At 42.0% G+C, this 20,398-nt stretch overlaps 3 protein-coding genes across 3 annotated transcripts; 1 reads left to right on the forward strand and 2 right to left on the reverse strand.

Moving 5' to 3' along the window:
• Positions 1 to 467: 467 nt before the first annotated feature.
• On the forward strand, positions 468 to 10,279 carry dgat1a (diacylglycerol O-acyltransferase 1a; the record flags this gene model as incomplete). The annotated part of the gene is made up of 17 exons (XM_080006510.1): positions 468 to 793; positions 2,065 to 2,152; positions 4,837 to 4,877; positions 4,994 to 5,079; positions 6,006 to 6,058; positions 6,169 to 6,274; positions 6,706 to 6,834; positions 7,116 to 7,190; positions 7,484 to 7,587; positions 7,682 to 7,720; positions 7,847 to 7,888; positions 8,156 to 8,200; positions 8,579 to 8,691; positions 9,068 to 9,133; positions 9,240 to 9,327; positions 9,660 to 9,722; positions 10,133 to 10,279. Exons 1-17 carry the CDS (start codon positions 528 to 530, stop codon positions 10,277 to 10,279), a joined length of 1,551 nt encoding a protein of 516 aa, XP_079862636.1. The 5' UTR covers positions 468 to 527.
• Positions 10,280 to 10,286: 7 nt separating this feature from the next.
• On the reverse strand, positions 10,287 to 14,505 carry LOC307234678 (sperm flagellar protein 1-like). The gene has a single exon (XM_080006520.1). The coding sequence runs from the start codon at positions 13,177 to 13,179 to the stop codon at positions 12,478 to 12,480; it is 702 nt and encodes a 233-aa protein (XP_079862646.1). The 5' UTR covers positions 13,180 to 14,505; the 3' UTR covers positions 10,287 to 12,477.
• A 944-nt stretch (positions 14,506 to 15,449) lies between these two features.
• LOC307229316 (cilia- and flagella-associated protein 20) lies at positions 15,450 to 19,620 on the reverse strand. Its single transcript, XM_079999288.1, has 6 exons — positions 19,457 to 19,620; positions 17,985 to 18,064; positions 17,774 to 17,885; positions 17,489 to 17,677; positions 16,256 to 16,366; positions 15,450 to 16,168 (listed from the first exon to the last, which is right to left on the reverse strand). Exons 1-6 carry the CDS (start codon positions 19,538 to 19,540, stop codon positions 16,163 to 16,165), a joined length of 582 nt encoding a protein of 193 aa, XP_079855414.1. The 5' UTR covers positions 19,541 to 19,620; the 3' UTR covers positions 15,450 to 16,162.
• Between the last annotated feature and the right edge of the window lie 778 nt (positions 19,621 to 20,398).

Here is a 20,398-nt window from a genome sequence, read left to right on the forward strand (position 1 = left end):
AGAGAGAACGAGAGAGAGAGGGGGGGGAGAGAGGGGGGAGAGAACGAGAGAGAGGCGAGGGAGAGAGAGAGAACGGGGAGAGGGAGAGAGAAAACGAGAGAGAGAGGGGGAGGGAGAGAGAGCGAGAGGGAGGGAGAGAGAGAGAACGAGAGAGAGAGAGAGAGAGAGAGAACGAGAGAGAGAGAGGGAGAGAGAGAGGGGGGGGGAGAACGAGAGAGAGAACGAGAGAGAGAGAGGCGAGGGAGAGAGAGAGAACGGGGAGAGGGAGAGAGAAAACGAGAGAGAGAGGGGGAGGGAGAGAGAGCGAGAGGGAGGGAGAGAGAGAGAACGAGAGAGAGAGGGAGAGGCGAGGGAGGAGAGGGAGAGAGAGCGAGAACGGGGAGAGAGAGAGAGAGGGAGAGAGAACGGGGAGAGAGAGAGAGAGAGAGAGAGGGAGAGAGAGCGAGAGGGAGAGAGAGAGGGGACGGGGAGAAACCAGTGCTTGGACGTCCGCGATGACAAGCGGTTAAAAACAACAAACAGTTGAAATGGGGGACAGGGCGGAGACGCGAGGGCCCGTGGGCCGCAGGAGGAGAACCACCATCTCCGGCGGCGGAGCGGCCGCTGCCAGACACTTGAACGGAGGCGGAGTGCGCGGATCCGGGGAGAGAGCCGCCCGCTCCCCTGCCAAGGAGGTCCGAGGACGGGAGCTCCACAGCAAGCCGCCCGGCACGGTGGACGTGGACGGGGACGGGGACGGGGATCATCCGCCAGGGAACGAGCGGAGCAGGGACGACGTCAGCGGGAGACTCAGGCAGGTTCCGCCGACGAAGGCAAATCATTCAATGAGTGGAAGGACGTTCACTTGTGGGGGTGACGTGTGACGAACGCAAGACCCCGCGAACGATTCGCTCGTGGCGAACGAGTCTTTTTAATGACTCGGTTGTCGGGAGTCACTCCTGCCAAAGGGGTGGGAGAGTAAGCGATTGCTCGACTCAAATTCATTTTAGATTTGACTTTGTTTGTTATTGTTGTTGTGTTTTTTTTATTTTTTTTTGGCGACAAGGTTTAAACCACATTGTAGTTTTATTATAGGCAGATAAAGTGTGAAGTACTTGCCATTAAAAAAAAAAAAAAAAAAAAAGTTTGGGAGCCCCTGGGTCACATTACAAGTAATTGGATATGACTGTGTGTGACTATGGCCATTAAAAGCCTGAGATTACTAATAACACTACAGAGCTTTCTAAGGGGGGGTCACCTTTGCCATTAGTTGCAACTGTGTTCTTCTTAAAGGTATTGAACAATTTTTAACCTGTGACTAAAACGTGAGGCAACTTTCACAGATGCTACTCCTGCTGTCTTTTAATCGCTGTCCATCATAACCCTTCCTCTATTCATAAGATATATATATATATATATTTTTTTTTTCATGTTTCCTGTGACAACATTTACTCTTCCTGTCTGCACACGCCTTCGCTGTGGCTCTGGTTGTGTGATAAGCCAATGTGCACCAACCTAATCTTTCACAATTCTCTCGTCGGGCAGTGGGCCCGGGTGTCTTTTAACCCACATTTTCACAACGCTCTCCTCTGTCCCTGCAATAAAATGACCGATACCGCTTTCGTGATCGGCGACCCAAAGCCCTCCTCAGACTACACCAAAAACTTGGGACCTTGGGACCACTACCGGGTCCCAAGGTCTTTTTAAGGTGCGTCTTTTGAAGTGGTTGAAAAGTGAAAAGGATAGTGTGAGCCTTAAAAAAAACAAAAACAAACAAAAAAAACAAAACAGAAAACGACTTTCAGAGCTGGAATTAAAAAAAAAAAAAAAAAAGTGTGTTTCAATGGAGGAAAATGGAGCAAAAGAAGCAAAGCAAAGCCCATGCCCAGAGCGGCCATTACAAATAGAAAAGGGACTCCGTGTTCCTACACAAACACGCTACACGCTCTGCAGGGTTTGCCGTGTAACTATCAATGACCGGCGTGTTCGGGAAATGTCCGCTCGGAACGCACGAGCGCCGAAGTGTACATTGCTGCACAAATGGGGACACATGTGTTTGAGTTTTTCCTTTTTCCCCCCCGACAGCTGTCACGTTCTCCAGGAGTCCCTGCTGAGCTCAGCGAGCGGCTACAGCAACTACCGCGGCATCCTCAACTGGTGTGTCGTCATGCTGGTGCGTACACCTCTATACTTTTCATCACTTGTTTGAATCCAAAACTCACCAAACAGTGACTGCAAAGAGGGCAAGTGCGAAGGAGTGGTGAGCCTTTCCCACGTAAATACTAGCCGATGATCATGTTACCGTGAAGGAACTCAATTGCTCAATCCTTCTCCCACACGAGTTGAAGCACAAGGTGTAACTTTTGTTGACACTGTCATGGTTGGGATGTACTATATTTCAGGCTCAACAACATTTTTTGAAATGCCGAAGCTTCTGTTAAACTCAAGTGATGTTTTGTGTTGAAATGAAAAATGTAGATTCTTGTCCTGCGACGTGTCGACTTGTATGAACCCTCAACTGCTTGGAATGTGAAGCAATGTTCAACGTCTTTGACATTGAATTTCAATGATTTTCGTTGAATCAAAATAAGACTGCCACAAGCTGCCAATTCAGCCGTTCCTTTTCACATGCAACTGATTGCACAGTAACGAATTGCCCAAAATTCACATGGCGCCGTGTAATACCCATAGTCACATCAATAATGTCTAAAACCACCTTCGAGGGCTCAAACTACACCATAGGACTCTTTGGAGCTGGAGCTTTTCCATGCACCGCTGTTCAGCATCCTTCCAGCCTTGGTGTTGACCTATGTCCGACTTGTTCCACTGACCTGTTCTATTTTTACACGGACCATCCACTAAATCTGGACGTCACCAGGAACTTGTCCTCTCTTGTCCCCCGTTAAGTACACACTGTCAAGAAACAACTTAGATTGGACGTTTCCAAATAAGATAAGAACACATTTGGAGACTGATTTCCCCCCCGGTTGCCCTGGGTAAAATGAACACTTTGTTGTTCTAATATAGGTAAGTTCCTGGTTCCACTGACGTTTTTAACACAATATATATTATTTTTATATTAAAGCGCCTTACCAGATACATTTTTTTTCATACAGATTTTATGTTTCTCAACATAACATCAAAGCATTATACCAATGTACTGATATCAGCATTGTGAGCACCTACACAGCATAAAAGTTATGCAGCATTTCACGGGAGACGGCAAAACGGAAGTCATGTCAGTGGACGACAGCATGCCAGCAACACCGGCATCCTAAAATATTTTAACTTTTTACCATCCTCCGCGCTGGAATTTCAGCCGGATGTGACGTAGGTGAGGAGCCGAATGTCTGCTGTAGTTGCTGGAGTTTTGGAGTCGGACCCGGTAGATGCAGTTTTCTCTGGAATATCCCACTTAAATGGCTTCAATAAAAACCATGGATAAATAAATCCATAATGCAAAATAATCTATAATAATAATAATCTGAATATGATGCATTATAGCTGGCTTGTGTAAAGTTGATCAACTATGAATGACAATATGTTTTGGAGGGAATTTAACATTAATTTACATTTGCAATGAAATATTAATAGTAAGCTGCATTTTTATAGCTACATGCATTACTAAAATTGTTATATATAATAACAGACACAAAATCATTTACTTTAATATATTTTATTGGAGTCTTTGTGAATCACCATAGCAACATATCGTCAAATTCTGCTGTGGTAACACCCCCCCGGCTCCCCCGTGCCATTCAGAAAGTGCCGTTTGCCGTCTTCCGTCTACCGCAGTCCATGTGAATGCAGCAAAAGTACATACTGATATCGACTATAGTGAGCAGAAATCATTTTTTCACTCAGTGGAACCCTCAATCGGCGTTTTGGGACTCCATCAAGCTTTTAAAAAGTTGAATGCACAAATCATGGTTCATGTTCCGGCTCTGTTCAGCCGTGGAGTTAGGCGATGCCCAAAGTGGTCCAATGGACAGCTCCATGTTTCTCCCAAGACCAACTACTCCACACTATGGAAAACTTCTATTGGACAACTCCCTTCACTACTTAAACTGTACACCTAGATACTATATACAAAGTAAAAGTGTTGTTTATTGGAAAGAGGTCACCCCTCTAGAAGGTCTCATTTGTAATCTAGATATGATTCAGTCATGGATGGTAAAGTCATGTCATGCTATGCTATTGCCAGAGCTGCATATTTACAGGGAGGGACTATATCAGCTCCATAAGGGCTGATGATGTTATCAGATCCCATGGATCTCATCCCCTCTATGACAGCAAAGCACAGCCCCTGCTTCAGTGTCCTTGAGCGGCTCCAAAACACCTTCTGCGACCTTCTTCTTTGTTATAAGCTAAATGTCACTGAGGTAAAGGTTTCGGGAGCTGGCTCAGGATCACTTGGCTGCAGCGATCTAGATGCAGTGGGATCATATCACATATCGTATAAGCTATTCCCTGAGTTTCGCTGTTACTGTTACTGATCACTTTGAAACATGAAGACACAATTGTTTTTACTATCCCTCTCACAACCACACACACATGCACACAAACACACACACACACACACACACACACACACACACACACACAAATGCACGCAAACACACTTACACTAACAGGTTATTGCCCCTAGATAATGCAGGTGGAATGTCTTATCACAAAGAGCTTTTATGTTATCTCCCTCTCGCCACTCCTAATTGATCAAATTGGACTTAGCACTCAACCTTTGCAGATAATATAGTTCAGTTTGTGGCAATTTTATCCACACTATTTTAGATCTGTCAGTATATTAAGTGCTACGAATCTTGCTCATTAAACTCATTACATGTTTGTCTTACTCAGGTGCTGAGTAATGCCCGACTCTTCCTAGAAAACCTCATAAAGCAAGTACACACACACACACACACACACACACACACACACCCCTCCATTCTTCTGAATGGATCACATGCTTTACAAGTTATACTTATTGACTGGCCTGCTCTCTCTCTTTCCGCAGGTATGGCATCTTGGTCGACCCTATCCAAGTGGTTTCTCTCTTCTTGAAGGACCCCTACAGCTGGCCAGCAGCTTGCCTGATTATTGGTATGAAATATTTCATTTCGGCACCATATGGTGTATACGTACAATAAATTAACAAGATCATCGGGGAAAAACACAGTGTTAATTTTTTGATAATGATAATTAATGATAATTTTTTGATGAGCTGACAATGTTTATGTTGTTCTGGCAAAAATCTGCTTCTGTCGAGTTCAGTGCTGCGAAAACATGTGTTAGACCAGTGATTCTCAAATTTCTTTTTTAGTTGTGTACCCCCAAGATCTTTTTTCAGCTAAGTACCCCCTTCACTGGCATTGGGAGAAAACAAAGAAAATGATCATAAATGATGTACTGTTTGTGTGTCGTATGTTTTTTTTTAACGTATGTAACCAATATTTTGAGAAATACTATGTTAGAGGCCAAGAGGCCAAGGCTTACTATTGGCACATGACTGCCCAGCTCTGATCTATTTTGCCATTTTGTAATTTCCCTCTGCGAATGAATAATGTATCTATCTATCTATTTATATACCTATCTATTTATACACCACAAGTCTAGTTATAACCAATTTTGAATGGCATCACAGCTACGCAGTTCAAGGATATAAAAGCTTTTCTTAGAGATGGTTTCACAGATCAAACGTGCTTTTGGAGAAATATTTAGAAACTGGGGAAAGGCTGAGAAATGGGTATAATATGGGCTTTTAGAACTATAAAGGCTATTCTAGAAAAATACTACTTTTTGGGGGGGAGCCAGTAAAGCTTTCTCAATCCACTGGCAGTGGATCATGGATTTAAGGCAGACTAGGCTAAGTTGAAATTCTGGTGTGTGTGTGTGTGTGTGTGTGTGTGTGTGTGTGTGTGTGTGTGTGTGTGTGTGTGTGTGTGTGTGTGTGTGTGTGTGTGTGTGTGTGTGTGTGTGTGTGTGTGTGTGTGTGTGTGTGTGTGTGTGTGTGTGTGTGTGTTTTCCAGCTTCCAATGTGTTCATCATGGCCGCCCTGTATACTGAGAGGCGGCTGGCTGTGGTAAGTCCACAATAGGAGTCTTGAAGAGACCAATGTTTTGTTTTATTATGTTCTACCTGCCAGGAGAGAGATGTAGGAATGATCTCCTCTGTCATTTTCTCTTCCTACAGGGAACCATTTCAGATATTACAGGACTGATTCTTCACATTTTTAACCTCGCGTCATTGTTAATTTTCCCCTCGGCCACCGTGCTCACCATCACCTCTATGACGCCAGGTACGCACATACAGACACACCGCACACACAGTATTAATGTACTTCCCCCTTTTGAATCTAGCATTCCCCCCCCCCCCCCCCTAATTTGATGAGAAGCAGGCATTCGAGGGAAAATGAAGCTTAGACTACACTTAAGATAATGATATGTACTTACCATTATTAAAAATAGCTCCTCCATACCAAAGCACAGTGTGGAATGCCTTCGGGCACGGCAGGGATTTTGACCCAAACTTCCGGGGTTTTTCAAGAAAGTATAAATTATTATCCTCTCTCGTGTGTCTTTATACTTTGAAACATATGTCGAAAAACATTTCCAGAGTTATGTAGGTCTGCTTGATTCATGTGTAATTTCTACCAATACACATTAGTGTGTGTGTGTGTGTGTGTGTGTGTGTGTGTGCGCGTGTGCGTGTGCGTGCGTGCTCGATCAGTGGGCGGAGTGCTCTCCTTGGGTATCTACACAGTGCTGTTTCTCAAGCTGTACTCCTACAAGGACACCAACCGGTGGTGCAGAGAAATCAGAAAAGCCAAAGCCAAGAAACTGACCCGATCCAACTCCTGTGAGTAAAGTGCACCAACACTGACACACACACACTGCAGCAATTGGTATTAAGGAATTTCTCACCAAAGACCAGGAAACATGTCATAGTGCTGTCTGACGTACGAAGTCGACACAATGTGTAATGGTGTCCATCCATGAGAATGAAAACATAATAGATTGATGGATTAGCTGATTGTTAAAATGGCTCTTAATCTGGTGACATGATCTCATCTGTCACGTGTTTTTAATCTTCCTTATACTGGAGTACACACAGTCGAACCCACTGTGTCTGTGTTCCAGGTCCGTCTGTGGCGCTTCCCAACGGTTCCGCAGCGAACGCCCACGTCTCCTACCCGGGAAATCTGACCCATCGAGGTAACAACATGGCATTGAGGCAAAAGGAGGATTTAGGAGCCGTATTCAAAGTATCACAAGCTAAAAGAAGGATACATTGGACCCTAAGCATTTAACTGGCTAATCAGTGATACCTCATGACAGCGTAATAGTGTATCGCTCCAATGGTTTCCATTAAAAACATGTTTGTTTGTTTTTTTTACATTTGTCACCTACAATAGTGTGTGTGTGTGCGTGCGTGCGTGCACAAATGTATGTATGTATGACAAAGCCACTTTCCTTACAGCACTGTGTGTGTGTTTCTGTGTGTGCAGATATCTACTACTTTGTCTTTGCCCCAACTCTTTGCTATGAGCTCAACTTTCCCCGTTCACCTCGAATACGCAAAAGGTTCCTGATGAGAAGACTGTTTGAAATGGTGAGAGAAAACACAAACACACACACACACACGTGCCAAATGCTGAGACTACAAGGGAGGAAACACACAGATCTGAATGTACTTTTTGTTGCAGCTTTTCTTCATGCAGTTGCTGGTCGGCTTGATACAGCAGGTACGTTAAGCGCTACATTCACAACAAATACACACCAAGGGAGTGAAATAGTCATTTGCTTTTATGAATCTGGCCAGAGAGCTATTAATAGACATTAACATTTAGAAATCCGTCCTTTTTCTACAGTGGATGGTGCCTACTATTCAGAATTCAATGAAACCATTTCAGGTATGAAAAGACGTCCACACCTGTCTTTCTGTAATCCTTTTATCTATATAATGTGTTCTACCAAACCCAAGCAGTTCTTAACATCTATTTTAAGTGCCTCTTGTCTTCAGTTTTATAATCAAACATGTCACCCTTTGTAAACAGATTATTGAAATCGCTCCTCTAAAGGATGCTCTTCATAGCAATGCGTGGACCCAAGCACAGCACAGACCTGTTTTCACGCGCTGTGTTCTCCTTCATCTCCTCTTTTCTCCCCTGACACGACAGGAAATGGACTTTTCCAGGATGGTGGAGCGGCTGCTGAAGCTCGCGGTGAGTAAACGGGTCCAAATCTGGCTGTGTGTGGGGAAAACATTTGAAGAAAAGGAATGTGTGTGTCTCAGGTTGTGGTTATAACGTACTGTTGTGTTGAATCTTGTTGAACACAGCTTCAATATCTCATACTCTGCGACACAGGAGCATCTATAGTTTCCCTACAGCGACCCCTCCTTAATGGCGTCTCTTAGGATTCCTCCATCCACCTCTTCTTCTCCTTTTCAAGCCCTTCTCTCTCTTCCCCTACAATCTACACATTTTCTACCCTTCTCCCCGTGTTTCATCTTGTTTCTCGTCTCAAAATTTCCAATCCTCCAGTGTTTAACCCTCCTCTCCTTTCCTTCCCCTCCTCCTTTCTTCCTTGTCCTCTCCCAGGTCCCCAACCATCTGATCTGGTTAATATTCTTCTATTGGTTCTTCCATTCCTCTATGAACTTTGTGGCAGAGCTGCTGCAGTTTGGAGACAGGGAGTTCTACAGGGACTGGTGGTGAGTGTTAATACGCAGTACTTTAATACGCCCCTGTATAAGTGGAACATTGTTTATACAAACGACAAGCACTACATTTGCAATAAGTTCTGACCTTTTAAAAAAAATCAAATTTTTGTAGACGCAATCGTTTTCTGTGACCGATCTTGTTTGGGAAGCAATTACACCACCTACTGTACAAGGAGTGGTTCCACACTTTCTACAGAAACAAAGAAAATTCAAATTACGCAAGTCGCTGGTTTCCCTGGAATTGGGAATGTCATAGATGAGCATGATTCTAAAGAAAATAGAACGAAAATTAAAGATATTTGACTAAAATTGAAGCACCATTTGAGAGGTCATGTTCACAAAGACATGTTTGTTTTTATTTGCTTAGGAACTCTGAAACCGTCACTTATTTCTGGGCCAACTGGAACATCCCCGTTCACAAATGGTGTCTGAGGTGAGAATATGAAGTTGTGTTGTTAAAGACAGTAGGTTTTTGGGCAGTTTACACACTCCTGACTTTGCGTTCTCTGTGCATAAGCTGCCTGTGTGTGTTATTCCAGGCACTTCTATAAACCCATGCTGAGGAAGGGGGTGAATAGATTTATGGCTCAAACTGCCGTCTTCTTGGTTTCAGCTTTCTTCCACGAGGTAAAGTCTGCTCAAACCCGTCGTCTTTCTCACCAGGAGGTTCATTCGGCAGTTTTATTTTGATATGTTATGGGTTGTTGCTTTTGGACACTTTGCATCTCCTTAATAAGCTTATTTTTATAGTTTGGAGAAATTAAAAAGTATTTTGAAAGTAACTCTGTGTTTCATTCAACATCAAAACAGACACAGGAGAAGAGTTGAAATATGCACTCCTGTTGTTAGTATTACAGCACACATTGCTAATTATAAATTTTTGTTCATTATATTATATAAATGCAAAACTTGGTCTTTTTGTTCTTTAAATAGTCTCTGTTTCTACACTTTTGTTTCAGTACTTGGTGAGCATTCCTCTGAAGATGTTCAGGCTGTGGGCCTTCATGGGCATGATGGCTCAGGTGAGACACCATGGCCATGTGTTTTTCTTGGGGCCGGGCAACATTGACAAAACCAAATATCACAATATTATCAATAATTGGATGAAATTTGGGGATGAATATTCATGCGTTCGTAAGATAATTGCAAACAAGGAACATTTAAGTAATTTCCCCCTGTTATTATTAAAGTGTTTCTGATTCTGATTTGAGAAATCATTAGTCATTAGTAATGTAAATATGATGACTATTGATGAGACCAACTCGAACAGTCTATTAAGTTCAAAAAGTTTCTTAACTGTATCGCAGCCTTAAAGACAACATTTAACCGTATCAGAACATTACGATACCCAAAATTCCCATTCCGTATCTTCACAGACGTATGGACCCAAACACATGAACGCATTATTTTCTAACTTCTCTGCTCTCCCAAGGTTCCACTGGCCTGGTTCGTTGGCCGCTTCCTGAACGGAATCTATGGCAACGCCGCAGTGTGGATCTCGCTCATCATCGGCCAGCCAGTCGCTGTGTTGATGTATGTCCATGACTACTACGTTATTCATTATGGGACGACCACGTAATCATGGACGAGCATGAAGACACTCTCATACCGACACCGCCAACACACAACACGACACTGAAAAGGTGCGTCAGGTTTTGGAGAACGACGCCGTCGGCGAGGTCAAAGGTGAGACGAGCGGTGCATTCGACAGCAGGGAAACCAAAGGAATGAGTTGGTTTTTTTTTTATTTCAAAAGAGGGAAAACTGTCTTGAGACGAGAAATGTCATGAAGAGTGTTTACTTTATTTTTGCACTTAGCAGAGCTGGAACGTAACATGTTGGGAATAATATGTAGTGGATGCGTAGCGCTGCCCAGCAACAGTGAGCCAGAGGACTGGGCGTGGCCTCCGTCACATGACCAAAATCAAAATTTGAAACTCTTGAATGTTTTGTTTTTTTTGAGACACCTGGTCGAAGGGAAGATGGAAAGAGGGAACATAGAAAACTCAGAGGTGTCTCCGGGTTTTTCTTCACAGATTCAAGCTTTTTGTTTCATGTCCTTTTTTGGTCCTTCCTTTAATGACTCACTGGCAAATGATGAGGGTTGTGATGAATACAATTGAAGAATAGCAGCAGGGAAGGAAGAGAATGACCAGAAGCATTTGCACAGTCAATTCAAGCAGACAGAAAATACACACAAGTTTATTTGTGTTTGATTGTGTTGCATTTCAGTTATGAGATTATTAAAGTTTGTGCCTTGTGTTGCTTAATTTTTCTGCTGAAGTTGCTGCAATAATATCCAGCACCGTTTTCGATATATATATTTTTATTATTATTTTTTTTTTTTTGCTGATTTCTGTGATTCAAAACGTTATGTTTTGTTGTTGATTTACTGCTGCTCAGTGGATTGTTATTGATTTGTGAACGTTGAATCTATAAACATTATTTTTGCACTTGAAAAAGATGCTCGATGTTGACTTTAAGCAATCGGAGGTTCATGTAAATGTTTTTGTAATTTCAGCCATAAGGGAAAGAGGCTGTTGAAATAAGTTGATCTGTATCTTATGTTTTATGATTAATTTCAAATTTAAAGACTGACGTGAATTTATTTTGGAATAATACTGTTTATGGCAGCCTTTTGATACCATGGTGTTTTCTCCTGAGTATTTCAATGTGAAAGGATTTATTAATTCCTTCTTTTTAACTGTATCCAATTGGTTAATGGAGCCCAACACTGAGGATATAACTTTATAATGGGGATTGTTTTGTCCCACTGAATTGAGCATTCCAGTTTGTAACACTAAAGCTATCTTTGTACATGGGTTGTCAGGCTGGACATTTTGACATTTGTCTTAATTGTCCTCATTTAGTCCTCATTTCCATGTTAATGTCCCTGAGCAGCAATGATTTAATATAATCAGGCGACATTTGACTCATAAGCACCCAACTATCCATATCCAGTAGATATAAGCTAGAAAAAAGTATTGAGTTTGATGTTATCAATAGTATTACAGCGGACATGGTGTCACAACATATTTGGGCATATTGTCAACCAATGTATTATGGATTTAAATACCATCCACAAGCATAATCATTTGCTTCTCAGTACATGAACTAGGTACATATCTGCAATGCAGTAAAACTTGAGTGACTAAACAGTTTTAGGGTCAATCGCCATGTTCTTTCACAGCACTCTTCAGTGAAACATTGAACCACAACCTGCTCCAATTATCACCTGAGTGACAAAATAAAATGTGTCAATGGTTTGGAACGCTGACTTTAATCCAGGGTTCCTTGGCATGAACAATGGCGGGAACATCATAAATCAGAAACAATCTCATGTCAGTTTTAAGTAGCAAGTATGGCCGGAGTGCGCGGCTGACCTCCTCTCCAGCAAACCTTAGGTGTTCCTGAGTGGGGCTTCTCGAGGGAGGGTGCAGATCATCCTTCCCCTTCCTCTTGTGACGCATGTGGTCAGAGCCTCCTCTCCTGGGACTCAGTGCCCTTCGTTCATATGCCCAGTGCCAGTGTGATAGAGTAACTCCATGGAAGGGTACCTGCAGCCTGGTTCTCCATGCAGTGGAACGCCATCTCTGCTCTACCAGCTGTAGCTCGTAGCTAGGGCTAATAACTTGTAGTCTCATTGGCGGTTGTTTGTTAGCCTTGGGAGATTAAGCCACTTGCTTCAAGGGAATGTGCATACCGTCTTACAGGGGTCTGGGAGCCAGGACATCCTGCACCTTCTCACCACAGATAAGAGAATTGTAGCTACGCCGGTCACTGGGCTTTGCCTTTGTATGCGTCCAGATATCGTGTCAGGTCCTCAATGCGCAAGTCTTTTAGGTGCACTAGGTGTTCTAACCTGGTCACCTTCATCTGTAGAATCTCTACAGTTTCCCGTAACGCCATTAGAGCCTGTTCTTTTTCTTGCAAGACAAGGCGGACTGTAGGATCCATCTCTGAAGTAAACTGCTCTAAGGTCTGTAGTTTGCAGTTTTTTACTGGATGCATTTTCTTCCCTTCCACCTGTTTCTGGTGAACCTGGGCCTCCATGCGCCCTGTTCCTGTAGGAGTTTTCTCTTGGTTCTTGACATCATATTTCCCCAAATGCAGTATTGTTTCCCCATTTTTCTCCAACTTCAAGTCCATCTTCTCCCTGAGGGCAAACAGAACTGGCTCTATCACCCCTGGGGTGCTGAGTGCAATCTTCCTTACTGCCTCCTCACTCACATTAAAGTTGAGCTTAGAAAACACCTTCCTATTAAGCATGTTCCAGTTACTGAGCTTATGTTGTGTGGAGCTCGTAGAGCTGTAGTTGTGCAGCTCAACCAGCTTCGGGAAGAAGTGCTTTACAACTTCAGCAGCCATCACTCCATCACTGAAGTCCCTTGTTATGTGCTTTTTGGGCCTGGACAGGGCAATGTCGTCTATCCATGCATACAAATCCTGCAGCGCCCTTCCACATAATTCTCTGTCCATGTACAAGATAGACAAGAACCCAGTCTGAAATACGGATATATTTTCTACCCACAAACATCTGGTGTGACACAAAAGCTCAGAACGCTCAGCTTTATAGGGGGAGGTTGTGATGTCACAAAGAGTCACATGATGACGCCCCTTGGTTTGCAAAGCTGCTGGAGCGGTGGGGCTTTGTGGAGAATTCCTCTATGTTTACATGTGTTTCCATGGCAACTGGATTTGTGCTGGCAGATATATGCACTCTATTTTCACGTAGGGGTAATGGACGCTTTTCCCCGTGTTTTCATATATTTACGTCTGTGGTTCAAAAACTGTGGGAGGAGTTGCGTGGCAAACCTTAGCTATAGTAAAGCATAATAGTAGGTGTGTGGCGCTGCCAGCACAGGCAAGAATAGTAGCAGTGAAGGTAGTGAGACGTATAAAGAAATATTTGCACAGGGACACAAGGAGTACTGTCAACGCAGACCGCTGAACACTGGTTTGTTATTTGCCTTGGCTGTAGTTTGTTTTTGTGTTTCATTGTGTTGGATTTCAGTACTATTTTATTTTGTGCCTTGTGTTGATTTTTGCTGAAGTGGCTGCAATAATATCCAGTTGTGTTTTCAATACACATATATTTTTATTAAATATTGTTTGATTATTTAAATGTATTCCAATTTTTCTGTGCAGATTTCTGTGATTCAAAATGGGTTTTTTTGTATAATTACTGCTTGATGAATTATTGATTTGTGAATGTTGAATCTGTAAACATTTTTGCACTTGAAAAAGACACTCTATGTTGACTGAAGCAAAAGGAGATTCATGCCAATGATTTTGGTCTTTATTTCAGCCAAAAGGAAAGCCATGTAACATTTTCAAATCCTATCCACAAGCTTGTTTGCCTCCAAGTACATATACTATTGAGTATTTGGAATGCAGTAAATCTTAGATTATCATAAGACTTAACAGTTTTATGTTCTATCGCAGCCATGTGTTCTTTCACAGTGCTCTCCAGTAAGACATTGAACCACAACCTGCAGCTTCTCTCTGCCCTGAGATGTTGGAAGCTGCAGTTCTCACTTGCCAAGAGGGCACCATGAAGCTGTCTGTGTCTTTACACTGTCATGCCACAGCTTTGACTAGTTTGAGTTGCAATGTGTAAAATCAGCACTTCATTTAAATTGTCTTTGACATTCATTTTCTTAGCATTCTTGACTGCAATAGTAAGAAAATGTATTAAGATAATTCCTCCAGGTGTTCAAAAAACATGTTTTGCTAAATGGAAGTGATTTTTCTAAAATCTTCCTGTTGAAAGGACTTGTCATGCTAATAAAAGATTGTTTATATTCTTTAAAACGGCTCTTGTCATGATTTGTACCTTTTTCATTTGATCAGACAGTAACAGAGTTATAACAGCACACCAGAGATGTGATAACAATACCCCAGACTTGTTTATTCCTTAAAATGTGACCCACCACATACTTTAGGGTAATTTGGCAGCTTTTGATATTTTTTTGCATCATTTGAAAGTGGAGAATCAGAGCTTCCAAACAAAGTGTCACTTGTGCAAATTAAGCAAATTTTTAAAGCTATGACTTGTTAATGACAAGGGTGAGGCAAACTGTGTTTCTGAGATATTCACCTTGAAAGTTTCACCCAGACTTTCTTCATTCAGCTAGCTCCCAGAATGCAAATGGGCTTGGTGGCTCAAACAAAGCCTCATGGTTACTTAACATACTGCTGAATGGGCCAATCATGAACAGCGTCAACAACACAACAAATTTTGTTTTAAAAAAAACTTTTATTCAACAGTAAGAATATACATGTTTTACAAAAGTGGAATTATTTGAGTTTAAAAGTACGGGCAACAAAACAAAATGTAGAGTCTATCAATAATATGGGTCCAGGAAAATCTGAAATCTGAAAATCTGTCACGAACCTCAATGGACTTCATCACGACATCGACTTCTTCCGTTGTAACAACAGCGGATGTATCGTCGGTATCCTCCGGTGGTTCTTGAAAATATTCTGTTTCATCGTCACATTATGCTTAAAATCCGCTGTTTGAAATGTTCTCCACGTCTGGAGTAATATGAGATTCAGCAGCGCTGTCGTTCTCTGCGTCGCCGTCGGAGAACTTAGTATCATCGCGAAAAATGAAGTCAAGTAGGCGCCGCTAACACTGACTTGGATCCATCGCACTGGTCAGATTAAGGTCCGAAATATGATTCAGAGCGTCCGCCACCCGCTTCGCATAATCCATAACGATACTGCTGCGCTTTAACCGTCTGTTTACTGAAGTGGCGTAGGTGCGACGCGAAGGGTTCTTCTTCTTTAGGGTTTCACAACAATGGCTCCCTGTGTGTAAAAGTTGTACGATTTAAAGGTTGAATTCTATCAAAACGGTTTCACATTTGTGACTTCACATCGCATGGAATATGGAGAAATTATCTTCACCTGGACGCTCACATTAAAGGAAACGATTGATTGGCGTTGATCAGCGCTGTTCCGCGTCTCGGTAAGTGAGCTGCGTTTCCCCATGTAATCTATATTTAATAATATTTAATATTTAACTCTGCGGTTTAACATTTTTCCACTATTTATAAATCAAACTCTATTTTGAAAATACGTTGATAAAAAAAACCACAAAGGAACACAAATCTGGAAGAATCTCATTTTCCTTCAAGAAAGGCTTCTTCCAACTTATTTGGCTGCTCCTGGCCATTTTGGAAATGTGCGAGATGGCATCTTTTGCTGTGGTGGGACACAAATAATCCCTCTTTATCTTAGCTTACTGTAACAGAACATTTGAAATGTTTCCAGTTGTGCATGTTTGAACATCTGAAAATTAATGTCAATTATTGCAGAATAAAAACCTTTATTGTTCAGAAAACGACACAAGACAGTTCCAAAATAGCATGGAATCATTTAGGTAATGAGACAGTCTCACAGGTTATCTTTTCTTCTGGAATAGAGGGGAGGGGTGGGCGTAGGTCCCGAGGCTCTACTGCTGCAAGATTCAAAGAAAAACAAAAAGGAGGTGAGACAAGGTTTAACGCATTGTTCTGCTGGTTCGTGTGCCACTGAGGGTTCTTGCCTTGGCCTTGTTCTGGACGGGCAAGTAGAGCTTGAACTCAGCTGGGAGCTCGTCCTCAGAGTACAGTCTGTCGGAGAAATACACCCTCCTGATGCGGCAGTTAGCGTGGATCTGAAACAATGGAACACAACACATCAGGCATTAAAAGAGATGTAAAAATGTGTGTGTATGAGTGTTAATGTCAACGTCGTGGTTCTGTAGACCTATCTGGTACAAGCAAACAGGCTGTTAATCTGAACAAAGACATACTATCTATAGTGGTGCCGGAAAGATTGTGAACCCTTTACAATTTTTCAAATTTTCTGCATAAATTTGTCCTGGTTCTAAAAAAAGAGCCCAACTAAACAAGTACACACAAAAAAAAACCTTTTTAAATGTATTTATTGCAACCTTCTTGAGCAGCAATGACTTCATACTGTCACCACCGTGTTTCCCGACTGGAACAGCGTTCTTTTGTTGGAATGTCGTGTTTTGTTTCACCAAACGTAACGTTTCTCATTTGAACCAAAATGTTTTATTTTTGACTCAAATCTTTCCACCCGGCTAATCAAAATTATCTTGAGCAAACTTTATATGGGCAACAATGTTGTTGTTGGTGAGTCCTCCTTGCTCCTCCCATACACACTATTCCTATTCAGTGTTCAAAGTATTCAAACTCTTGACATTAGCCGATGCAAGGGAGGTCCGCAGATCCTTAAGACACTACCCTGGGGTTCTTAGTGACCTCCCAGAATATTAAATATGTGCGTTTTGAGTGATTTTTGTTGGATGACCACTCCTGGGGATAGTAACAATGGTGGTGGATTTTCTCCATTTGGACACCGTGACAGTGGATTGGTGGAGTCCAAACTCATTAGAAATGTTGTTTCTTTTTCAGCCTGATGAGCATCAGCACCTCTTTTTCCTCCTTTGATTGACGCATGCCATGTTTCCACAAACAAGACTTTGATAGTGGAGACCTAGTTTAATGTTTTTTAAATAGGGTAGGGATACCCAAACAAATTGTCATCCCATTTATTGAAACACCTAAACTCTAATTATCCCCATAAGTTAAGTGATAATACTAGAGGTTCATATACCTTTTCCAACAGAGACATTTGATGTTGGGTGATTTTGGTCAATAAATAAATGAAAAGTAGCATGTTTTTGTGTAATTTGTATTACTGGGTGGTTTTCTAGCAGTGCTGTATCAGTGCAGCAATAGAGAGTGTTTTGTGTATTTGTGTGTGCTACCTGTACACGTAGCGTCTCGATGTAGTTGGTTCCGTAGGCTCTCCTGGTGAAGTCCGACAGGTTGAACTGAATTTGGTTCCAGCCGTCGTCCAGCCTCATCGGCATGGTGCAGATGAACGGCTTCACCCGCGTCGTGCTCTGGTAATTACTTGCTCGAAAGCGCCGCCGGACATTCTTATCATCTAAGACCTTGTAGAGAGAACATTTCACAATCATACATTCCCTGAAATATAACACTCCCCTTCCTCCTCTGAAAATAAAATATTAATAATTATTCTCACCCACCTGGACTTCAAAGGTGAAATATTTCTTAAGGTTCTTGATGATCATAACCAGAAATGGAAGTTTGATGCCCAATGTTTTTTTGGGGTCTGCAGGACATGTTATGTAGGTGGTGCTATAGTAGGGAGAGGACGTTACAGGTGAGATGACCACAGTGAGAAGGCTTGAAAGGGAGAGCGTTTCATGAAGTTCCATGACAGAGACAATAACTCACCTGACATTGGTTCCTTCAACCTCTAACACCAGTGACTGGATGTCGTTGTCTGTGATTCTCTTAATGTGACCGTTCCTCACCTGAGACCACATGCACAACATTTCTCAGCAAAATGTCGAACCAAGACTTGACCAGAGATCAGGAAGGAAGTTTTCTGTATCTGTGCCCCTACTTTATGACATCGCCAGTGGAAAACATGGTAAATGGTCTGCATTTGATATAGTCACTTTTCAAGTCAGGACAGAAAGGTGCTTTACAATTTTTCCACACACACACACACACACACACACACACACACACACACACACACACACACACACACACACACACACACACACACACACACACACACACGGTGGCAACCTTGCTCATCTAGAGCAGTTAAGGTGTTCAGTGTCTTGCTCAAGGACACTTTGACATGCTACCAGGGGAGCCATGTTGGCCACTATTATTATACAAATGTGGAGATTTCATGAATAAAATACAATCTCCAGGAGGCACAAATGTATGATGTTCATGCTCTGTCAATAAGAACATAGCTTTGGCCATAAAAATCTGAATAAGATTCAGAATCTGTTTATGTGGCCAAGCACTTTTTCATTAACAAGGAATTTATCTTGGTAGGGGTTGTTGTACAGACAAGTGTCATAAAAAGCATTAAAAAAATGAAATATAGAAACTACATTCTTGGCACAGGATAAATAAAAGGGCAGTATGTATATTTATATAGGTTGTATATTCCTGTACGGGATGAATAAATATGCATACAATAATATAGGCATTGATAACAATTTATGAGTCTTAAGTCTTAATTATTACCATGTTATTACTAGGTTATCACCATATCTATAGTAAACAAAAGTTGAAAAAAAAAAACCCTATGAAATCCTTTCTGATCAGCAGATGGCCTCCGTCAACGCTTGGTTTCAATGTTGCTCAGCAACAAAAATTCTGCCAAAGACCTATTTAATGAATCAAGGCCGAAAATACCCTGGTAAGCAGCCTATGGACTTGACAAGTAGCCATCTTGTCTGCATTCTGCCCTCTACACCCCAGATTAAACTGGACCCCATTTCTAAAACACACTCATAATGTAGCAAGGCTGTTTGCAGGTTTTAGGACGCCTCTGTGGCTGCTGGAAGACAGACTGATGCAGCAGCAGTTCTAAAACTAAAAAGACACTGACAGCCCATTAAAAATTAAAACGTCGATTTCAATACTGTGGTTGTGTCTATTTTTGACACATGAAGCAAGACCTTTTATAAATGACCACATTTAGCACCATTGTATAAAAATTCGCCCTTTATCTGGAATTTGGAAATAACATGCACAGACATGGAAACAGCCCTCGAGTACTCCTTCCTCGGTTGTAACTTTAGGAGATTAACTTTAAGAATTAGACAGTAGTTGTTTCTCGCCATGGAAGCTAATTGTTAGCCTGCTAGCTTTGGCTAAAAAAAACCGTCGCTTACCTTCTTATCCCATATTTGAAGAGGCTTGCTGCCGATACTGTATAAAATAGACAAGAATCCGCTTTGAAATGTGTTTTTAAACATTTTCTGTGTGCTCGGAAAGCCCCTCTATGCACATGTGTTTGTTTGTATCCCGACCGTTGCTAACGTTACGTTGTTTACGGATTTGGTTCCTAGCCACAAAATCGTCCGGTGGGAAACAACAACATATCTGCTACATGGTTCCCTTTTTGAAGTTTCAAAGGGACATTCAACCACGTTCAAGTGGGGGCCAGGTTTTCGACTTGTTTATAGATCAGGGTTCATTATTTCTTTTATTTTTAACAAAAAGTGTTTCTACACCGTAAAAAAATAACAGCAATTGAAAATCTTTCCTTTTTGCATTTACCTTCAGCCATGCATTTTGGACATTATCCTAACTATAATTAAGAAATATTTTGTAAATTTACCAATATATGTTTTCCCACCTGCTCCTGTGTGAACGAGCCAAAGGAATTGAGTGAACAAATTGTAATGGGAAGCTTGAGGTGTGTGTTTCAAAGTTGATCGGTTTATAGTTTTGAGTTTGTACAATTTGTGCGCGTGCATGTGGATGGATCTAACTTCGGTTTTGTATGTGAACATTTGAGAATGGAGTTCAGTTATTGCATATAAAAAAAATGTTTTATTGTTCAGGAAACGACAAGACGATTCCAAAATAGCATGAAAACAAGAGATTTGTGCTGCGTGTCCGAACTCAAAACCTCACGCGTTTTCTTTTCTTCTGGGGGGGGGGGGTCTCAAGCAGTAGCCTGTTGCTGCGGCTGTGGCTGTGGCTGCGGCTGCGGCTGCGGCTGCGGCTGCGGCTGCGGCTGTGGCAGCGGCTGCTGCTGCTGCTGCTGCTGCTGCTGCTGCTGCTGCAAGATTCAAAGAAAGACAACAACAACAACAACAACAATAAGG

This window comes from Zeus faber (assembly GCF_960531495.2).
Source record: "Zeus faber genome assembly, chromosome: 1".
Taxonomy (NCBI): Eukaryota; Metazoa; Chordata; class Actinopteri; order Zeiformes; family Zeidae; genus Zeus; species Zeus faber.